General features: G+C 42.9%; 1 protein-coding gene across 2 annotated transcripts; it reads left to right on the top strand.

Moving 5' to 3' along the window:
• The first annotated feature begins 1,790 nt into the window (after positions 1–1,790).
• LOC106827847 (zinc finger protein 709-like) lies at positions 1,791–19,788 on the top strand. Of its 2 annotated transcripts, XM_070492095.1 has the most exons (5): positions 1,791–1,943; positions 6,970–7,110; positions 14,199–14,325; positions 14,530–14,590; positions 14,981–17,114. In XM_070492095.1, the coding sequence occupies exons 3-5, from the start codon at positions 14,292–14,294 to the stop codon at positions 16,641–16,643; spliced, it is 1,758 nt and encodes a 585-aa protein (XP_070348196.1). In that variant the 5' UTR covers positions 1,791–1,943; positions 6,970–7,110; positions 14,199–14,291; the 3' UTR covers positions 16,644–17,114. The 2 variants fall into 2 exon arrangements, with proteins under 2 accessions (XP_070348196.1, XP_014691401.2); XM_014835915.3 differs by lacking the exon at positions 6,970–7,110 and having other exon boundaries at positions 14,981–19,788.
• Positions 19,789–20,500: the final 712 nt, after the last annotated feature.

The raw sequence follows: 20,500 nt of genomic DNA, 5'->3' as shown, positions 1-20,500 counted from the left end.
AAATTTCAAGTACACAAATTGTATACATATATCAAGTCATCGCACTGTGATCTCTAAATATGGACAGTTGTGTTGTTCAGTTATCCCTTGATAAAGCTAAGGGGTGGGGGAAGAGTTTCCAGGTGCATCCAACATTCAGAAAAAGACGTCATTTTTCTTATATCAGGGAAAGTAGGTCAACGGCCTTAGATCTGGATGTTATAGCAGTTAAAATTTCAGAGGTCTCTAGGGACAAGGGCAAAAACTGATCTAAAATAAATTTCCTTCCAGTGTCAGATGTACACCTGAGACTTTAATGAACACATGTCACACACTGTGGTTACACTGAGAAGAGGCCTTGCACCCAGGCTAGGCTGTGGCATTCACACTTCCCACCAGAGCCAAGTGTCCTGGGATATTTTATCTTTTTATTTCTTTTTTGGTGAGGAAGATGGGCCCTAAGCTATCTGTTGCCTTTCTTCCTCTATTTTGTATGTGGGACACCGCCAGAGGGTGGCTTTCATGAGTGGTGTGTAGGTCCACACCCGGGATCTGACCCTGTGAACCCTAGACCACCTGAAGCAGAGCGTGTGAACTTAACCACTACACACTGGGCCAGTCCCCATGGAATCTTTATGTTAAGCAGCAAGTGAGTGGGGTGGGGAGGCATGGGTGGAAGGCACATTGCTAACAAGGATCACTGAATAAAAGGGAGCCTGACCCTTTATCACAGATGGTGAGGTCACATTTAAGTGTCAGTCTTTCTCAACAAGGGTCAGAGTTCCACGGTTGGCCTCGCAGCCTTATCACAAGCCCATGGCCCATAGAGGACCTAAGATCTTATTATTTCCACGTGGCCTGGCCTGGGTCACCCTCATGGTCTGTGATGAGGATTATTTCAGGCTGGTTACTTTTAAAAACACTGCAGAAGGGAAGGAGGCTCTGAGGAGTGGAATTTGCTTGCCCTTTGATGAAGATATTTGCATTTGTGGAGGAAGTCTCCATCTGTGGGGGCTTCTCCTTCTCTGCACCAGGAGGAAGCGGGGATGACCTTACCTCTAGAAACTCTAAATGGGGAGGGCAAGGTCTTAAGCATTGTTTATTGTGCTTGTCTGGTAACCTCATGCAGCTGACTCCCCCCACCATCAACATCCTCCGGGAAGCACAGGACATCCTGACTTAATCCGATCTGATTCTTATCTAAAGTTATAGGACCCAATAAGCAGACCCCACCTGCACTGACATCATTTTAGTGACTTTTTTTTACATGTTCTTTCCTTTGTCTTGTAAAGAGGCAACTCACATACCTATACCTTAAGTTTAGCTCCAACCCTCAACATACTGCAGCAGCTCTTGCTGCCCGTGGGTCCTGTCCCCAGGCAGCAGCTCTTTACTGTCCATGGGTCCTGTCCTCATGCTATTCCATACTATTCTCTGAATAAAAGAGCACTACTGCTAGACCTTGAGAGTACAAGAAATCCTTCTTCTGACTCCTCTGCTCACCGAGCCCGCATCAGTCTGTACTTGCGCCATTTGAAACTCAGTCAGTACTTCCCCCTGCACACCTGGACGCCTGAGTTCACAAAGAGCTGGGTGGAAACAATAGAGGCAGCCCCAGGCCAGGAAAAAGTTCCGTTTAAATGCAAATATGCCGGGTGAGTCTGGCTCCCGCCCGCAGCCTAGGCGGGTTTGGCTGAACCCTGCAGCCTGCCACCTGCTGTCTCTGTGGCATGAGGGGGCGGGGCGTTTGGGATTGTCCAATCAGGGCAGGCTCTGGGGCAGGAGGGTGGGGCCATGCACTGGACTTCCTGTGAAGGTGGCTTCCAGCTGTTGCCACGCTGCAGGTGACCTGTCGTCTGCCTTAAGCGTCCTGGTGGCTCTGCCAGAACCTCTGTCGCACTGTGACCTGCACTGGCCGTGGGGGTCGTAGGAAGGACTCAGGGGACGCAGGAGCCCTAGGAATGGTGAGTGTGCGGCCCCGGGGTGAGGACACGGGAGGAGGGGCTGGTGGGAAGCGGCGGGGCGGGCCCGTCCTCCCGCGGTCCCTTCCGGGGTCTTCGTCCCCGAGTCCGCGGTGGCGCCGCTGGGCCCTCAGGCTCCTCCGGGCGCAGCGTGGGGGCGGGGACGGCAGCCGGGCCCCGGGCGTCCTGTGGTCCCTGCGCGCGGCGACTTGGGCGGAGAGTCTCTGGGCCGCTGTGCGCCCGCAGCCCCGCGTGTCCCAGACGGTGCGGGGCCCGCGGGAGGGCCCGCAGGACAGTCGGGCCTCGGGCTCCGGGGTCCGTGCGCGGAGGGGCTGCGGTCTGTGGGTCCCCAGGGCCTCCTTTCTCCGCAGGGGGCACCTGTTTTCTCTGAATTTTCCATATATTTGGGGAACCGGGTCTCAAATCCACAGTCTTTTCCCCACAGGCTGCTCTTCCTGGGACTGACAGTAAATTCGTAAATTTTCAGATGCCTCCGCCCACTGCCAAAGTCACTTTCCCTCTTTCATTCACAGGATCCCTATTAATACTTGGTCCTCTATGGCGCATTTCAACCAGACCCAATATGTTAACCGTTTATCATTATCCCCCAGAGCCATGGATGGCTCTATTTTTTTTTTGTAAGATTTTATTTTTCCTTTTTCTACCCAAAGCTCCACCCCCCCATAGTTGTATATTTTAGTTGTGAGTCCTTGTAGTTGTGGCATGTGGGACGCCGCCTCAGCATGGCCTGATGAGTGGTGCCAGGATTCGAACTCTCGAAACCCTGCACTACTGAAGCGGAGCACGCGAATTTAACCACTGGGCCACACAGGGGCCCAGGATGGCTCTATGTTACAGATTAGATTTGTCTGTGTGATGCGGCCTCCGGAAGCAGAGAAGTTGAAAGAAAGATTCCTTGGACTCTCAAGGTCTGGCAGTAGTGCTCCCCTATTCAGAGAATAGCGTGTGGACAGGACCCATGGGCAATAAGAGCTGCATTGGATTGAGGGCAGGGCTAAACTTATAAGGCATAGGTGTGTGAGCTATTTCTTTACAAGAGAAAGGAAATATCGTGTAAAAAAGTTGTGGGGCCGGCAGGGGGAGCAGCAGTTAAGTTCTCATGTTCTACTTCGGGGCCCCGGGGTTTGCTTGTTTGGATCCAGGTGCAGACATGGCACCGCTTGGCAAGCCATGCTGTGGCAGCATCCCACATATAAAGTAGAGGACGATGGGCACAGATGTTAGCTCAGGGCCAGTGTTCCTCAGCAAAAAAGAGGAGGATTGGCAGCAGATTTTAGCTCAGGGCTAATCTTCCAAAACAAAAAAGTCATTAAAATGGCTGGTGCAGGTGGGTTTGGTTATTGGGTGGTCCTGTACCTTTAGATAAGAATCAGATCGGATCAGGTCAGGATGTCCTGTGCTTCCCGGAGGATGATACAGATTGGTATGCAGGGCAGGACGCCTTGGGCTTCTTTCCCTGGGGCAGCCTGGATCCTCATCATGTGGATATTGTACATGAGAGGAAAGCAGAGAATAATCATTGCAGGAAATCCTTGTGCCTCTCCCCAAGGATCATCTGTGCCCAGAATCCTATGGAAAGTACTTTGCATGGAGGTTCCTGTTGAAAAAATGTCCTGGGTGATCGGTCCCATTGGCATCCGCCCACCCCCCCATTTGTGAATGAGAAAAAATTATTTACTTATTTAAGTCTCGGTTTTTCAGTAAGGGTAAATACATTTACTGAACAGACCTTGGAAGACACTATAAAATAGTTCCAAAAAGGCAACAAAGAGGTGAATTTCAGGAAAAATATGATATTCGTTTGTTACATTCCATTTGTTAAGAATACTTGTTTCACTCTGTCTTCACCTGAGCATGTGTAGTAAGATTCTGAGATCTGTTCTTTACTTTTGGATGTTTTCAAATGAAATTCCAGGGCTTAGACATGCTGACCACAAGCGTTCAAGTGTGATGTCTTATGACGGAAATAATGTCACCACAGGACCAGGAACAGAGTTGTCATCCCAAAGCATGCATTTTTGGCGTAAGGGCTATTTTGAGCTGGTGATTATTAAAAAAACAGCAGACACAGGCAAATCTCAGAAACCTAGAAATTACTCTTTTTAAGGGAAATTTACATTCTAAGAGAAACGTCCCTTTGTAAGGAGGCCTCCCTCTCTCTGTGCCAGGAAGGGCAGGATGACTCTAGATCTCTAGAAACTCTTACCAGTGGAGAAGGCAGTGAGTTAAATCTGCAGGACAACTTCACCCTTGTTTATGGTGCATTTCCTGCCAGCTGCCCATCCCTAACCCCATCTTAACAACAGGACCTGAAAGCTCTTTGCCACAGGAGGCAGCCAGCCGGGAGCCTGTGCGGAAGGGAGAGTTTTGATCTGCCAGTCTGCCCTCACCCTGCCAGGTCTTTGCATCCCAGCCGGCCCTCCCTGCTCCCTTAAGCCTCAGCCCACGCGTTGGATGAGGGAGACGGAGTCGAGAGCCTGTCCTCCTGTCTCCTTGCCAATGGATCAACTGTTCCTTCTTTCAAAGCCTGGTGTGCCGTGGTCTCAGCTTCTGTGCACATCAGGTGGTGAGCCCTCGCTCAGCAACAGTAATAGTCAACTGACATTATTTTGCTGAATGGAATGGATATCTGAGGTTTTCTAGTTGAAGTGGTAGAAATACCTTATACTTTTCTTCCCTATTTTCCATGGAAGGACTGGGTTTAAGTGATTTTGCTGGATTATTCCAACACTGGGCTTGTTTGATTAAAAATAACAATGATGTTGCAGAGCATCTCCAGTGGGAGCAGAGGCCCTCAGTCCAAGACTCACGCTGAGGCCCCCTTGAACCTGCAGAGGGAAGGTCTTGCAGACCCAGTTGTCCTTTCTAGGGAGCCTCCCCCTGCAGGTGTCCTCCTGCTCACACCCCCATGGAAGGAGCCTTTATCCTGAGAGGAGCTGCAGAGCCCTGGACAGCTGGGGGTGCACGTGCTCATGGGGTGGGGAGTGATGCCTTGTCTGAGGTTGTCGTTGTGGTTCTTAGGCCTGGACATTTTAGACATCGTTTGAGTTTTGCACCCACACTGTAGGAGCACTGAGAGTGTAATCTGCACAGTGAGGAAATCTGTGAAGATCAGGTGTTCCATCCTGTGGACAAAGTGTTCATGAATTTGGAGTTCATGTGGGTCAGAAGCTTAAACTGAATGCAGTTGAGAGTTTCCTCACGTGTGAGAGTGGGAGTCTGAGGGAGGCAGTGCTTCCATGCTCACAGGAGAGGGAGGGTGCGTGGGGCCCCCAGAGTTCATTCCTGTGGCTGCTCAGGTGTCCCCCCCGTCTTTCCCCAGGGACTGACCCTCTCCAGGGGTTCTGTCTCAGTGGGGAGAGTCTACACCTCCAGTCTGGCAATATGGTCCCTTTCTGAGTGTGGGTTTCCTTGTGAACTGCAGGCCAGCAGGCTGCTTCTATGAGCTGATTGGAATATTCCTGTTTCTGTCCTCAGATTCCTTGATCAGTTGAAGATTGAGATCCTCTGATTCTAGTTTCCATTTGCACTTGGCTTTGGAAATTAATGTCAGAGATACGATGTGAGCAAGGCAAGACAATTGTGGAAACAATTTTCTTCCATTTAGACAAGAGAACCTCAAGAGGTGCGATAGGTGTATTTCAGTTCTCAGGTGTGTCGACAAAAATAACCAGTCTATAAATGAAAATTTGGGTGAGTTTATTCTGAGCTGAAATCTGAGGATTATAACCCAGGAGAGTCTTTCCACAAAGGAACAGAGCACTGCAAAGAAGTGAGGGTACACAGGGTGCTTATATACCCTCAAAGAGGGTGTTTCACATATGATTAAAATGTCCCTCCTGCAAAAGTCACAAGATTGCCCTGTCAGCACAGTGCTTGATGGACACAGCAGGTAGTGGTCTGCTGTCTCCGAGGGGATAGCATGAGGCAAGTGTATTGTCTTGAGCTGGGCAGTCACAGGCGGGCAGCACAAGCAATCAGTTCCTGGCCTAAGGAAAGGTGCTTAATCCTTAAAGAAATGCCAATGTTGGGAGGGGAAGTGAAGTTGCACCTTTATCTCAAGGGCCTTTGTTCTTGCCATGGGGAATACCTAAAGCAGATGTACAATGCATGCTCAACGGCCACGGTCAGGCCCTTTTGGAAAGACGAGGTCATGCCGAATTAGGTTTACCCAAAATGGCTTCCTCGTATACTCCAATATCTCCTATTTCTTGCCATTTTTATTTGTCAGGTGCATTTTCCATGTTCACATCAGTTTTGTGTGTCCATGTCCCTAGAGAACCGTGACATTTAAAAGACTATACTATTCCTAAGGCAAATGAATTTTATTTATTTTCTTATTGTTTGTGTGTGTGTGTGAGGAAGATTGTCGCTGAGGTACCATGTGTGCCCATCTTCCTCCATTTTATGTGGGATGCTGCCACAGCCTGGCTTGATGAGGGGTGCTGGGTCCACACCTGAGATCCAAACATGCGAACCCCAGACCACTGAAGCAGAGCAAAGTGAACTTAACCGCTATGCCACCAGGCCAGCCCCTGAATTCTATTTTAATGGATGTGGGAAAAGGCACTTGAATTTCTCTTTTCATTGATATGAGGAATCAGGTCAGAGCTTGTATAAATCTTTGGAATTCCTAGTTTATTTCAGGACTTAATTGCAAACCCTTAAGGTAGTGTAATATGCTACTCCTTCCTAAAAATATTCCCAGGGTAAATATAGTGGAGGCAGAAACAAGAATGCTCCTTGTCTTTTTTGTTAGAAAGTGATTGGTAAATCTTTTATGGTACGCAGTTTTATGTTCATTAGTGTTTAAAGGATTAAATCTTGGAGTGATTTCCTACGTAGAAATGTTAAAACTAAAAGTTACTTAAAAGTAATGATCAAACATAGGAAAATATGGCATATATAAATGTCTCTCCTTATTTGATTTTATTTTTGAGGAAGATTGGCCCTGAGCTAACATCCATGCCCATCTTCCTCTATTTCATATGTTGGTCGCCTGCCACAGCATGGCTTCACAAGCGGTGCATAGGTCCATGACCAGGATCCAAACTGGCGAATCCCAGGCCACCAAAGCGGAGCATGTGGACTCAACTGCTATGCCACTGGGCCTGCCCCGGTCTCCCCTTATTTCAAGTGAAGAATACAGGTGAATGTTTTCTCTTTTTTTTGAGGAAGATTACCCTTGAGCTACCTACTGCCAATCCTCCTCTTTTCGCTGAGGAAGGCTGGCCCTGAGCTAACATCCGTGCCCATCTCCCTCCACTTTATATGTGGGACACCTACCACAGCGTGGTGTGCCAGGCGGTGCCATGTCTGCACCCGTGCCACCAAAGCGGAACGTGAGCACTTAAGCGCTGGGCTACCAGGCTGCTCCCTGCATGGGAATGTTTAAAAAGTTTGTAAGAGAGGACAGTAACTTAAGACAACTTCCTGCCCCCGTGCCCTGCCCCACTCCTGCTCTTCCTCCAACCACTCTTGAATGACCAGTTTTGCTCACTGCTTCATCATCCTGTTAGTGTTTCTTTATATAAAAACAAGCTAGTACGAATTCCTATTTTTGTCCCTCAAGTGTGTGCTTGTAATGAGTGGCCAGGGTTTGATGCTGATGCTCTTTGATGACTGAACACTTAAGCCTCACCCTCCCTTTTCCCCTGGGCCTTCTTCCCTGGATGGGCTGATGAGAAAACCTGGAGGCTCCTGCACTGTGGGCTGCTGCTTGTGGGGCAGCTCCTCCTGGGCGCTGTGATGCCCTGTGCTGCACTGTTGACCCCACCAAGCCCAGGTTCTAACTGCAGAGGACACTGAGTTGCCGGTTTTGGGAATTCCTATCCTCTGAGAGCAGGAGTCCGGGAATCCGGCCCTCCTTAATGTGATGTTCTGTCAGTGTCTTGGGTGGCATCTGTCTGTGTGTTGAGAGTGAAGGAGAGACTGAGGCTGGAGTCACCTTGACATTAGGGGGAGTCTGCGGTTATGAGGATGATTGTACCCTGTCACTGAGCTGAGCCCATCCGATGGTCACTCCTTCAAGAGCAATTATTTCAGAGAGAAAGAAGGGCCAGCAAAGTGCAGCCAGTAGGAAGCAAGATTCCAGAGGGCTCCCCAGGGCCCCTAAGTCACTCTCCTGCTGCTCCCAGCCCTGTACCTGTTGCAACAAAGATCCCAACCCTCTGGGTTATAGTGGACCACACCACAGTCTGAGTTTGGCCCAGTGAAGAGATTAATTCAACCCAACTTAAGCCCAGGCACCTGAAGGTCTATAAAGCAACCAGTGTCTTGCCCCTTTGTGGTAAAAGAATTCTGGAAACCTCTTGACTCGGAGATCCCCAAAATAGAAGTCAGAGTCACACTTGTATGTACACTAATAGGTCTACAATAGCAGGACACTCGTCATCCACCTTGGGGTTCTGCCACTACTGATAGTGACTTTGGCGCTTCTCAGAGGATACAGTGCTGTGCTCCCCAACAAGGCATTCGATGGAAGTTTCCCCTCCCCTGTGGGTCTCAGGCTCCTAGAGCACAGACGGGCTTCCTGAGATCAGTTGAAGTCATGGCACAACTAGAAGGACCTACGACTAGAATATACAACCGTGTATTGGGGGCTTTTGGGAGAAGAAGAAGAAGAAGAGATTGGCAACAGATGTTAGCTCAGGGCCAATCTTGAAAAAAACGTAACTTGAAGTCAGTTGAATGAGAGGTGTCCTGTTTCAGTAAAAAAGGGCTGACTTGTAATGTCTGTCTTCATCCTTTTTTTAAAAGACTGCATTTTTTTAGAGCAGTTTTAGGTTCACAGAAAAATTGATTAGAATTTAGCATTTCCACATAACCCTTCTCTCTGCATCCGCACAGTTTGCACTTTTTCACCTGGGGTATCACTGCGGTACATTTCTTAGAATTTCCAAGCCCATATGGATGCATTACAGTGCACGGTGCACATTAGCATTGACTCTGTGTTACACACTGTGTAGGTTTTCGCAAATGTGTAATGATGTGTCCCCATCATTTCTGTATCATGGAGTGTAGTTTCGCTTCCCTAAAACTCCCCTGTGCTCCACCTATTGACTTATCCCTCCCTCCAACCTCCAAATCCTTCCCACGTAAAGATCTTTCTAGTGCCTCATACTTTTGCCTTTTCCAGAATGTGGTACTTGGAATCATACACTCCATAGCCTTGTCACATTGGCTTCTTTACTTAATAATAGATTTTTAAGGTCCCTCCATGTGTTTCCATGGCTAGATTGATACCTCATTTCTTTTTATCATTGGACGGTGTTTCATTGTTTGGATGCACCACTGATCGACTGTTCGATACTTGTAGGACATCTTGTTGAAAATTCTAACTCTTCTCAATTATGAATAAAGTGCTTGTAAACATTCTTATGTAGGTTTTGTGCGAACATAAGGTTTCAGCTCATTTGGGAAAATACCACGGACCGTGATTGCTGGCTCTTACTCTATGTAGTGACAGTGTGTTTTATTCTGAAAGGAGGTTCCTGTCTTGCAGTGTGGGTGTTCCCAATCTCGTTTCCACCCGCGATGAACTAGGATTCCCTGTGGTTTTGCATCTTCATTGATATTTGCTGTTCTGAATGTTTTGACTTTTATCCATTTAATAAGTGTTTCGAGATCCCCATTGTTGTTTTCTTTGCAATTTCCTAATGACATTTGATGTGGAGCATGTTTCATATTGCTTATTTCCCATGTAGATCTCCTTCAGTGAGCTGTCTACAGATCTTTTGCCCATTTTTAATTGCATTTCTTTCCTCTGACTATTATGGTTTAAGAATTCTTTGCATATTCCAGATACCAATCATTTATCAATAAATGTTCTATAGAGATTTTCTCTTACTCTGAATTGTGTTGATCTTGTCTTTACACCATCTTTTTCAGAGGAGGAGTTTGCGTTTTACTTAAGATTGTAAAATCTTTGGTTTTTTTTTTGTGGACCTTGCTTTTTGGTTTTCTATCTGAAAATTCATCAACAAACACAAGGTCATCCAGATTTTCTTCTGTGTTATCATGGAGGAGTTTATTCTTTTGGCAATTTACATTTAGATCTGTGATGTGTTTTGACTTAATTTTCATGAAAAGTGTGAGGCCTGTGTCTCCATTTGTTTTGTGTGTGTGTATTTGCACGTGGATATCCATTAGTTCTCCCACTGTTTGTTTAAAATACTTTCTTTTTCATTTGAATCTCCTTTTCTTCTTCGTCAAAGATCAGTTGAGTCTATTCCTGAGGGTCTAGAAGGAAAGCAAACTTGCTGTACTCTCGTATTAATCCCAGGAATCGTTTCTGTCATTGTGAGATCTTCCAGTTGTTGCATAGAGACAGTCATATCATATGGAGCAAACACCGAGTTTATCGTAAATGGATGTTGCATTGTATCAAATCTTGCTTTATATTCCTTTCCCCTCCTTTCCTTTCTGATATTAGTAATTTCTGTCTTCCCTCTTCTCTTTGTTATTTTGACTGGATATTTCTCAATTTTATTGGTCTTGTGAAACAATCAGCTTTTTTCTTTTCATTTTCTCCATTGATTTCCCACAATGACATTCGTTTCCTTTCTAATTTTTATTATTTCTTTTATTGTGCTTGCTTTGGGTTTAACTTGCTCTTCTTTTTATTCTTTGCTAAGGTACATGCTTGCATTAGTGATTAGAGATCTTTGATTTTTCCAGTGTATTTGTTTGATGGCTTAAATTTCCCCCTGGATGCTGCTTTCACTACATCCAAGAACCTTTGCTGTGTTGTGTTTTCATGTTTTTAATTCAAAATAATTTTTCCTTTTTCTTGAGACTTCTAGTTTGCTACTATGTATTATTTAGAAGTGTATTTTTGAGTCACCGCGTATGAGGGGGTTTTCCAACTATTGCTGGTATTGCCTTCTAGAGGAATGCCTATGTGATGTGAGAGCCTATTTTGGATGATTTCTGTTCTTTCAAATTTGTTAAGGTGTGCTTTATGTCCCAGAATGTAGTTTGTTTTGGTGAATGTTCCATGTGAACCTGAGAAGAATGTATATTCTGCTGTTCTGTGAAGTATTCCGCAGAGTACAATGAAAGCCAGCAGTTTCGCAGTGCTGTATATTGCACCTCTGTCCTTCCTCACTTCCTGCCTACTGAAATGTCTAATTCCCGATGAGGAGGTGTTGACTTCTACAGCTGTGGTACTGGATCTGTCTGTTTCTCCTGCATTCGGTCAGTTCCTCCCTGAGGTGTGTTGCCCCTCTGTTGTTAGGCAGCTGCACATGCAGCGTTGCTGTGCCTTCTCAGAGAATAGGCCCCTTTATCCGTACCTGCTGCCCCTCTATCTCTGCATCTTCCTCAGTTTGAAATCCGCATTGTCTATGATGTCTATTCCTCTGGCAGCTTCCTTTGGATTCGTGTTGGCATGGTCTGTTTTTCTCCATCCCTTTACCCTCCATCTCTCTCTGACTTTATACTTAGAGTGGGTTTCTTGTAGACAGCATACAGTGGAATTTTTTGAACTCTGTTACTGTGTCTTTCCGTTGTAATGAGACCATTGATGATTAAAGTGGTTAATGATTCAGTTGGATTAATATTTACCAAAATTTTAGTTTTTCCACTTTTACCCTTGTTTGTTTTTGTCTTCTACCATTTTGCCACCTTCTCTGGCTAAAATTGAGAATTTACTGTAATTGTTTTTTTCCCTCTCTTAGCATATCAGTTACACATTGTTTAAAAAGCACATTTTAGTGTGTGCCCTTGAGTTTTCAGCGTACATTTACCACTAACCCACCCCTCTGCCAAGTGACACTGTGCCACTTCACCATGTGCAAGTACCTCTTAACACCCTGTCCCCAATTTTCCTTTCCCTGTGCCTTGTCACATTGCTGTCATTTATTTCTCTTGTCCATAAGCTTCTCATTCCCAAATTCATTCTTCCTAACATTAGTTTAAACAAAGTGTCATCTGTTGTATTAATTATAAGAAACATAAAAGATATGTCCCCTCCTTTTTGCTTCTTCTAATCCCCTACCTTTATCATTTACATTCTTTCTGATATACTTTCCCACAATTTCATTCCAAGTATGTGTACTTGGGACGAATTTCCTCAAATTTTGTCTCAGAAAGTCCTTATTTCTTTGTACTGCAGGATAATTTTGCTTGACCGAATTCTGGGAAAGTGGGTTTTATTTTCAACTCTTTAAATCTTTCAGTCTCCTCTGCTCTTGTTGCATGGTTTTTGAGAAGTGGTCCAATTTAATTCAAATCTTTGTTTCTTTCTGTCGAAGGTGTGTTTCTTCTCTGGCACTTTTTAGCACATTCTCTGTCTGTGATGTTTCTCTAGTTTCCGTGTGATATCCTTGTGTGTGCACTTTTGTACTTTATCATGTTTAGTGTTTATGAGCCTCCTGGATGGACAGTGTGCTGGCTGCCATTAACTTTAGGGGAATTTGGTGACTATTACTTCATGTTTTCTTCTGTCTCTTTTCCTCCAGGTATTCCCATTATCTGCATTTTAAGCCTTCATTTAAAGAGGGTTGTCCTAGGCTTCGTGGAAATTGTGTCCTGTCTGTTTTGTTATTTTTCCTTTGCATTATACTCTGGTGAAATAGACATTTTTCTTTTTTTTAGTACAGGGCTTATTAAGAACAGACTATGTGAGGCATATTTCAAAACGCCATCTTTTGTTTTGTCTTTCCCAAGTTTGGAGACTTGGTTTGTCCTATGACCTCAAGGCTCTCCTGGATCTAAGAAAGGTTGTTCATGTCAAGTTTATTCATTTTCTTCTTGTGAGATCAAGAACGACAGCTTCTAAGCTCCTTAGGTGCAGGATCAGAAGTCGGCAGGGCATCATCGAGAGTGGCTGGTGGGAAACACTTCCTCTTGAAGTTGGAGAAAGGGAATTTTATGTTGTTTTGGAGGAAACCGCTGTTAAATCCTTCATGTATTTTATAATCATGGGCAAATATAACATCAAACCATTGTGGACTTCAAGGAACTCCGTTGCAATCTGCAGCTCTTCTTTTTTGTCTTCAAAGATTGGCACCTGAGCTAACAACTGTTGGCAATCTACTTGTGGGTTCTTTTTCTGCTTTTTCTCCCCCAATCCCCCCAGTACATAGTTGTATATTATAGTGGTGGCTGCCTCTGGTTGTGCTATGTGGAACACTGCCTCAGCATGGCCTAACGAGCGGTGCCATGTCCGCACCCAGGATCCAAACCAGTGAAACCCTGCCAAAGTGGAGTGCGCGAACTTAACCACTCGGCCACGGGGCCGGCCGCAATCTGCAGCTCATAACCTACCCCTCAAGGGGAGCAAAGCTCAGGGTACACTTTTAGCATTTGACGAGAAAGAGCTCTTATGGCACATTATCATCTCACAATGTATTGTAAAATTGGTGAGAAGTAGCTTTGAGACCCATAAGTAAAGTTATATTATGGTCTAAGTTTTTTTTTCTTCTTTGCTTTTTTTTCTGCTTTATCGCCCCAGATCCCCCCATACATAGTTGTATATCCTAATTGTGGGTCCCTCTAGTTGTGGCATTGGCCTAAGTTTTCATGGCTTCTTCCTTGTGCCTGAGCTCTCAGTTCATAATAATTCCATCCCATGAAATCATCCAGAGTGAGAAAGGTACAACTGAGTCTATGATACATACTACACAAGTTAAAAGCAGCGTCTCACCACAAGAATATTTCCTTTCAGCCAGCTGCATCTGGTTACCTGTAATGGCGTGGAGTAGTTTAGGACAATGTGGGCAGCTGGGCTTGGTCAAAGTGTGATTTCACAGGCCTCTTGGACTCTCAGTTTGGTGATGGGACCAGACCAAAAAGCTTCCAGTTGTTCACTATGTTTTTATTCACTGAAACGTCCCATAGTATTCACCCTCTGCCTCATGGAGTGCTGTAACTGGTGGGTAATATGAAAGAAGATGAAAGAACTTCTCTTATGAAGAATCATTGGTCCACAAATGATATTTGTTTCATTTGTATAGTATTTCTGTCAATTCCCAAAATGTTCTGGAACTTGTTATTAGAGAGAAATCAGATGTAATGTCATCACAGTAAAAATGTGTAAATATTTCCATGTGTTCATAACATTGTTAAATTGATGAGCAAGTGTGTACAGAAAAAAGGGACCTTGTGATGATCACAACATAGAATGAATGTTTGGACATAAGAATCCCATGTAACCTTCCTAGAATTGGAGTATAGATCCCCAGTGCTGTCAGGCTCATGTATCCTACTCTACACACATTTGTGGTGTTTTAGGACTCAGTGGCCATTGAGGACGTGGCTGTGAACTTCACCCCAGAGGAGTGGGCTTTACTGGATCCCTCACAGAAGAAACTCTACAGAGATGTGATGTGGGAAACCTTCAGGCACCTGGCCTCAGTAGGTAAGAATGAGGACATTCCTTCATGTCATAATGAAAGAACAAGTGGTTCTTGCCCATCATCAGTGTTCTAAGATGTAGAATGTGGAAAGGGGAGGTTGTTAGTAAATAAAGTAGAAATGGCCATAGATTATCATAGACTTAGAATCTAGAAATTTGTGTGTAATTTCTAATATTTGGAATAAACTTTGTGGGTCTGCATTTCAGGAATAACACGGGAAGACTGTGATCTTGAAGATCAGTACAAAGACCAGGGGAGAAAAGTAAGGTGAGTCACACAATAGAAAGCTCTGTCTCATGTGAGAATCCTTGTATGTTAAGAAATTGTTTTAAAACAGAGCGAACAAAACCAATAGCCCTTGCTTCAAATTCAGCTATTTTTAGAAAATTTTCACCAAATATACTTTTTGAAATGTGATGTAGAGGTTCACTTTTTGCAGAATATTTCACTTAGAAGTAGTATTAGTGAACCCTATCTATGAATATCACCGTTTGGATAATAAGAAGGGTGAAATCCTCTTGCAGAAAATTCAGTATACTTAATTTCAGAGAATTCACAGAAGGGAGAAAACATAAACGTTTCCTATCAATCATAATAAACATAAGTATAAAATCATTAATAGACAAGTCGTTAACAATATGCTTCTCATTTCTACAGCAAGCATATGGTAGGGAGCGTCTGTGAAAGTGAAGAGGGTAGTCAGTGTGGAGAAAACGTCAGCCTTCTTCCAAATCTCAGTCTGAACAAGAAAACTACAGGAGCTAAACCATGGGGATGCAGTGCATGTGGAAGAGCCTTCACGCATCATTCATCCCTTACAACGCACATTCAATGTCACACAGAACGTAAACCATATGACTATCAAAAATATAGAGAGAAGCCATATAAATGTAAGGAATGTGGGAAAGCCTTCACTTATCTCACTTTACTTCAAGCACATGAAAGAACTCATACTGGAGAAAAACCCTATGAATGTAAAAAATGTAGTAAAGCATTCACTTGTTCCAGTTATCTTCAAAGACATGAAAGAACTCATACTGGAGAGAAACTCTATGGATGTAAAAAATGCAATAAAGCATTCAGTTGTTCCCGTTATCTTCGCCTTCATGAAAGGATTCATACTGGAGAGAAACCTTATGAGTGTAAAAAATGCAGTAAAGCATTCACTTGTTCCCGTTATCTTCAAAGACATGAAAGAATTCACACTGGAGAGAAACCCTATGAATGTAAGAAATGCAGTAAAGCATTCACTCGTTCCAGTCATCTTCAAAGACATGAAAGAACTCACACTGGAGAGAAACCCTATGAATGTCAAAGATGCAGTAAAGCATTCACTTCTTCCAGTAATCTTCAAAAACATGAAAGAATTCATACTGGAGAGAAACCCTATGAATGTCAAAGATGCAGTAAAGCATTCACTTCTTCCAGTAATCTTCAAAAACATGAAAGAATTCATAATGGAGAAAAACCCTATGAATGTGAAAAATGCAGTAAAGCATTCACTTATTTAAGTTATCTGCAACTTCATGAAAGAACTCATACTGGAGAGAAACCCTATGAATGTCAAAAATGCAGTAAAGCATTCACTTGTTCCAGTTATCTTCAAAGACACGAAAGAATTCATACTGTAGAGAAACCCTATGAATGTCAAAGATGCAGTAAAACATTCGCTTCTTCCATTTCACTTCAAAGACATGAAAGAATTCATACTGGAGAGAAAACTTATGAATGTAAAAAATGCAGTAAAGCTTTCGCTTCTTCCATTTCACTTCAAATACATGGAAGAACTCATACTGGAGAGAAACCCTTTGAATGTAAAATATGTGGTAAAGCCTTCAGATCCACCACTTCTCTTTCAAAACATGAAAGAACGCACACAGGAGGGAAACCCTATGAATGTAAAAACTGCAGTAAAGTATTTGCTTCCTGCCGTTCTCTTCAAATACATGGAAGAACTCATACTGGAGAGAAACCCTTTGAATGTAAAATATGTCGTAAAGCCTTGCGTTATATCAGTTCTCTTTCAAAACATGAAAGAACTCATACAGGAGAGAAGCCCTACGAATGTAAACAATGCAGTAAAGCATTCACTTGTTCCAGTTCTCTTCGAAAACATGAAAGAACTCACAGTGCAGAGAAATCCTATGAATGTAAAGAATGCAATAATGCCTTCACTGCTTCCAAATATCTTCGAGTCCATTTAAGAAGTCACACTGGAGAGAAAGCCTATGAATGTGAGCAAAGTCAGAAAGGCTTTAGTTGTCATGCAAACTTTGAGGATATGCAAGAATGCACACTAGAGGTAAAACCAGGTAGATAGAAACAATTTGGGACTTTTGTCATCACATCTCTTTCTTGAAGGCATGAAAGGACTCACTGGATAAAAACGTCTTGAATGTTCACAGCATGAGAAAGACTTAAGTTGGCCTACATCCTTCTATGTGAAACTCTCACCAAAGAGAAATATAAACGTAAGTCATATGAGAAAGCTTCATGGAAATTAATTGGTACATGAGGTTCTAGAAAAGTTTCAACAGGAAAGAGTCATCATAAAAGTGTATTGTATTTATTGTATTTATCAAGCCTTTCTTAAATTGCAGCATTACACTGTGGATTTCTACTTCAGAAATGAATATTGAGGTGAGGTGATTCTGCTAGTCATCCTTCATAAATAGTAAATAAGATTCATAGGTAGTACATTTACCTGAAATCAGTTAGTTTTTTTTTTTAAATAATGTTATGATAGATTACAACCTTGTGAGATTTCAGTTGTACATTTTTGTTAGTCATGTTGTGGGAACACCACTTCCCCCTTTGTGTCCTCCCCCCACCCCCCCTTTTCCCTGGTAACCACCGATCAGATCTCCTTGTCAACATACTAACTTCCACCTATGAGTGGAGTCATATACAGTTTGTCTTTCTCTGACTGGCTTATTTCGCTTAACATAATACCCTCGAGGTCCATCCATGTTGCTGTGAATGGGCCAATTTTGTCTTTTTTTATGGCTGAGTAGTATTCCATTGTGTATATATACCATATCTTCTTTATCCCATCATCAGTTTCTGGGCATGTAGGTTGGTTCCACGTCTTGGCTATTGTAAATAATGCTGCGATGAACATAAGGGTGCAACGGACTCTTGGGATTTCTGATTTCAGGTTCTCAGGATAGATACCCAGTAATGGGATGGCTGGTTCATAGGGTATTTCTATTTTTAACTTTTTGAGAAATCTCCATACTGTTTTCCATAGTGGCTGTACCAGTTTGCATTCCCACCAACAGTGTATGAGGGTTCCTTTTTCTCCACAACCTCTCCAACATTTGTCGCTCTTGGTTTTGGATGTTTTTGCCAATCTGACGGGTGTAAGGTGATATCTTAGTGCAGTTTTGATTTGCATTTCCCTGATGATTAGCGATGATGAACATCTTTTCATGTGTCTATTGGCCATATTCATATCTTCTTTTGAGAAATGTCTGTTCATGTCCTCTGCCCATTTTTTGATTGGGTTGTTTGTTTTTTTGTTGTTAAGCTGTGTGAGTTCTTTGTATATTATGGAGATTAACCCTTTGTCGGATAAGTGGCTTGTAAATATTTTTTCCCAATTAGTGGGCTGTATTTTTGTTTCAATCCTATTTTCCCTTGCCTTGAAGAAGCTCTTTAGTCTGATGAAGTCCCATTTGTTTATTCTTTCTATTGTTTCCCTCAACTGAGGAGTTATAGTGTCCAAAAAGATTCTTTTGAAACTGATGTCAAAAATGTACTGCCCTGGGGCTGGCCCCGTGGCCGAGTGGTTAAGTTCGCGCGCTCCGCTGCAGGCGGCCCAGTGTGTCGTTAGTTCGAATCCTGGGCGCGGACATGGCACTGCTCATCAGACCACGCTGAGGCAGCATCCCACATGCCACAACTAGAAGGACCCACAACGAAGAATACACAACTATATACCTGGGGGCTTTGGGGAGAAAAAGGAAAAAAAATAAATCTTAAAGAAAAAAAGTGTACTGCCTATGTTCTCTTCCAGAAGACTTATTGTTTCAGGCTTAATCTTTAGGTCTTTGATCCATTTTGAGTTTATTTTGGTGTGTGGTGAAAAAGAATGGTCAATTTTCAATCTTTTGCATGTGGCTGTCTAGTTTTCCCAGCACCATTTGTTGAAGAGACTTTCTTTTCTCCATTGTAGGCCCTCAGCTCCTTTGTCGAAGATTAGCTGTCCATAGATGTGTGGTTTTATCTCTGGGCTTTCAATTCTGTTCCATTGATCTGTGGACCTGTTTTTGTATCAGTACCATGCTGTTTTGATTACTGTAGCTTTGTAGTATGTTTTGAAATCGGGGATTGTGATTCCGCCAGCTTTGTTTTTCTTGCTCAGAAATGCTTTAGCAATTCACGGTCTTTTGTTGCCCCCATATGAATTTTAGGATTCTTTGTTCAATTTCTGTGAAGAATGTTCTTGGGGTTCTAATTGGGATAGCATTGAATCTGTAGATTGCTTTAGGTAGTATGGACATTCTAACTATGTTTATTCTTGCAATCCATGTGCATGGAATGTCTTTCCATCTCTTTATGTCATTGTCAATTTCTTTCAAGAAAGTCTTGTAGTTTCCATTGTATAGATCCTTCACTTCCTTGGTTAAGTTTATCCCAAGGTATTTTATTCTTTTCGTTGCGATTGTGAATCGGATTGAGTTCTTGAGTTCTTTTTCTGTTAGTTCATTGTTAGTGTATAGAAATGCTACTGATTTCTGTATGTTGATTTTATACCCTGCTACTTTGCTGTAGTTGTTATTTCTAATAGTTTTTCTATGGATTCTTTGGGGTTTTCTATATATAAGATCATGTCTTCTGCAAACAGTGAGAGTTTTACTTCTTCATTACCTATTTGGATTCCTTTTATTTCTTTTTCCTGCCGAATTGCTCTGGCCAACACCTCCAGTACTATGTTGAATAGGAGTGGTGAAAGTGGCACCCTTGTCTTGTTCCTGTCCTCAGAGGGATGGCTTTCAGTTTTTGTCCATTGAGTATGATGTTGGCTGTGGGTCTGTCATATATGGCCTTTATTATGTTGAGGTACTTTCCTTCTATACCCATTTTATTGAGGGTTTTTATCATAAATGGGTGTTGGGTCTTGTCGAATGCTTTCTCTGCACCTATTGAGATGATCATGTGGTTCTTCTTTCTCATTTTGTTGATGTAGTGTATCACATTGATTGACTTGCGGATGTTGAACCATCCCTGTGTCCCTGGTATAAATCCCACTTGATCATGGTGTATAATCTTTTTGATGTATTGCTGTATTCGGTTTGCCAAAATTTTGTTGAGGATTTTTGCATCTATGTTCATCAGTGATATCGGCCTGTAGTTCTCCTTCTTTGTGTTGTCCTTGTCAGGTTTGGGGATCAGAGTGATGTTGGCTTCATAGAATGTGTTAGGGAGTACTCCATCTGTCTCAATTTTCTGGAACAGTTTGAGAAGAATAGGTATTAAGTCTTCTTTGAATGTTTGGTAGAATTCTCCAGAGAAGCCGTCTGGTCCTGGACTCTTATTTTTGGGGAGGTTTTTGATTACCGTTTCTATTTCCTTACTTGTGATTGGCCTATTCAGATTCTCCATTTCTTCCTGATTCAGTTTGGGAAGATTGTAAGAGTCTAGGAATTTGTCCGTTTCTTCCAGGTTGTTCAATTTGTTGGCACATAGTTTTTCATAGTATTCTCTTATGATCCCTTGTATTTCATTGGTATCTGTTGTGATTTCTCCTCTCTCATTCCTAATTTTATTTATTTGCGATTTCTCTCTTCTTTTCTTGGTGAGTCTGGCTAATCGTTTGTCAATTTTGTTAATTTTTTCAAAGAACCAACTCTTTGTTTCATTGATCCTTTCTATTGTCTTTTTTGTTTCAATATCGTTTATTTCTGCACTTATTTTTATTATTTCCCTCCTTCTACTGACTTTGGGCTTTATTTGTTCTTCTTTTTCTAGTTCTGTTAGGTGGCGTTTGAGGTTGCTTATGTGAGCTTTTTCTTGTTTAGTGAGGTGAGCCTGTATTGCGATGAATTTCCCCTTAGGACTGCTTTTGCTCCATCCCAAATGATTTGGTATGTCGTGTTCTCATTTTCATTTGTCTCCAGATAATATTTGATTTCTTCTTTAATTTCTTCAATGATCCATTGTTTGTTGAGAAGC

This window comes from Equus asinus, chromosome 20 (genome assembly GCF_041296235.1).
Source record: "Equus asinus isolate D_3611 breed Donkey chromosome 20, EquAss-T2T_v2, whole genome shotgun sequence".
Classification (NCBI taxonomy): Eukaryota; Metazoa; Chordata; class Mammalia; order Perissodactyla; family Equidae; genus Equus; species Equus asinus.
The sequence above is the reverse complement of the archived record's forward strand: the minus strand, read 5'-3'. Positions and strand labels throughout refer to the sequence as shown.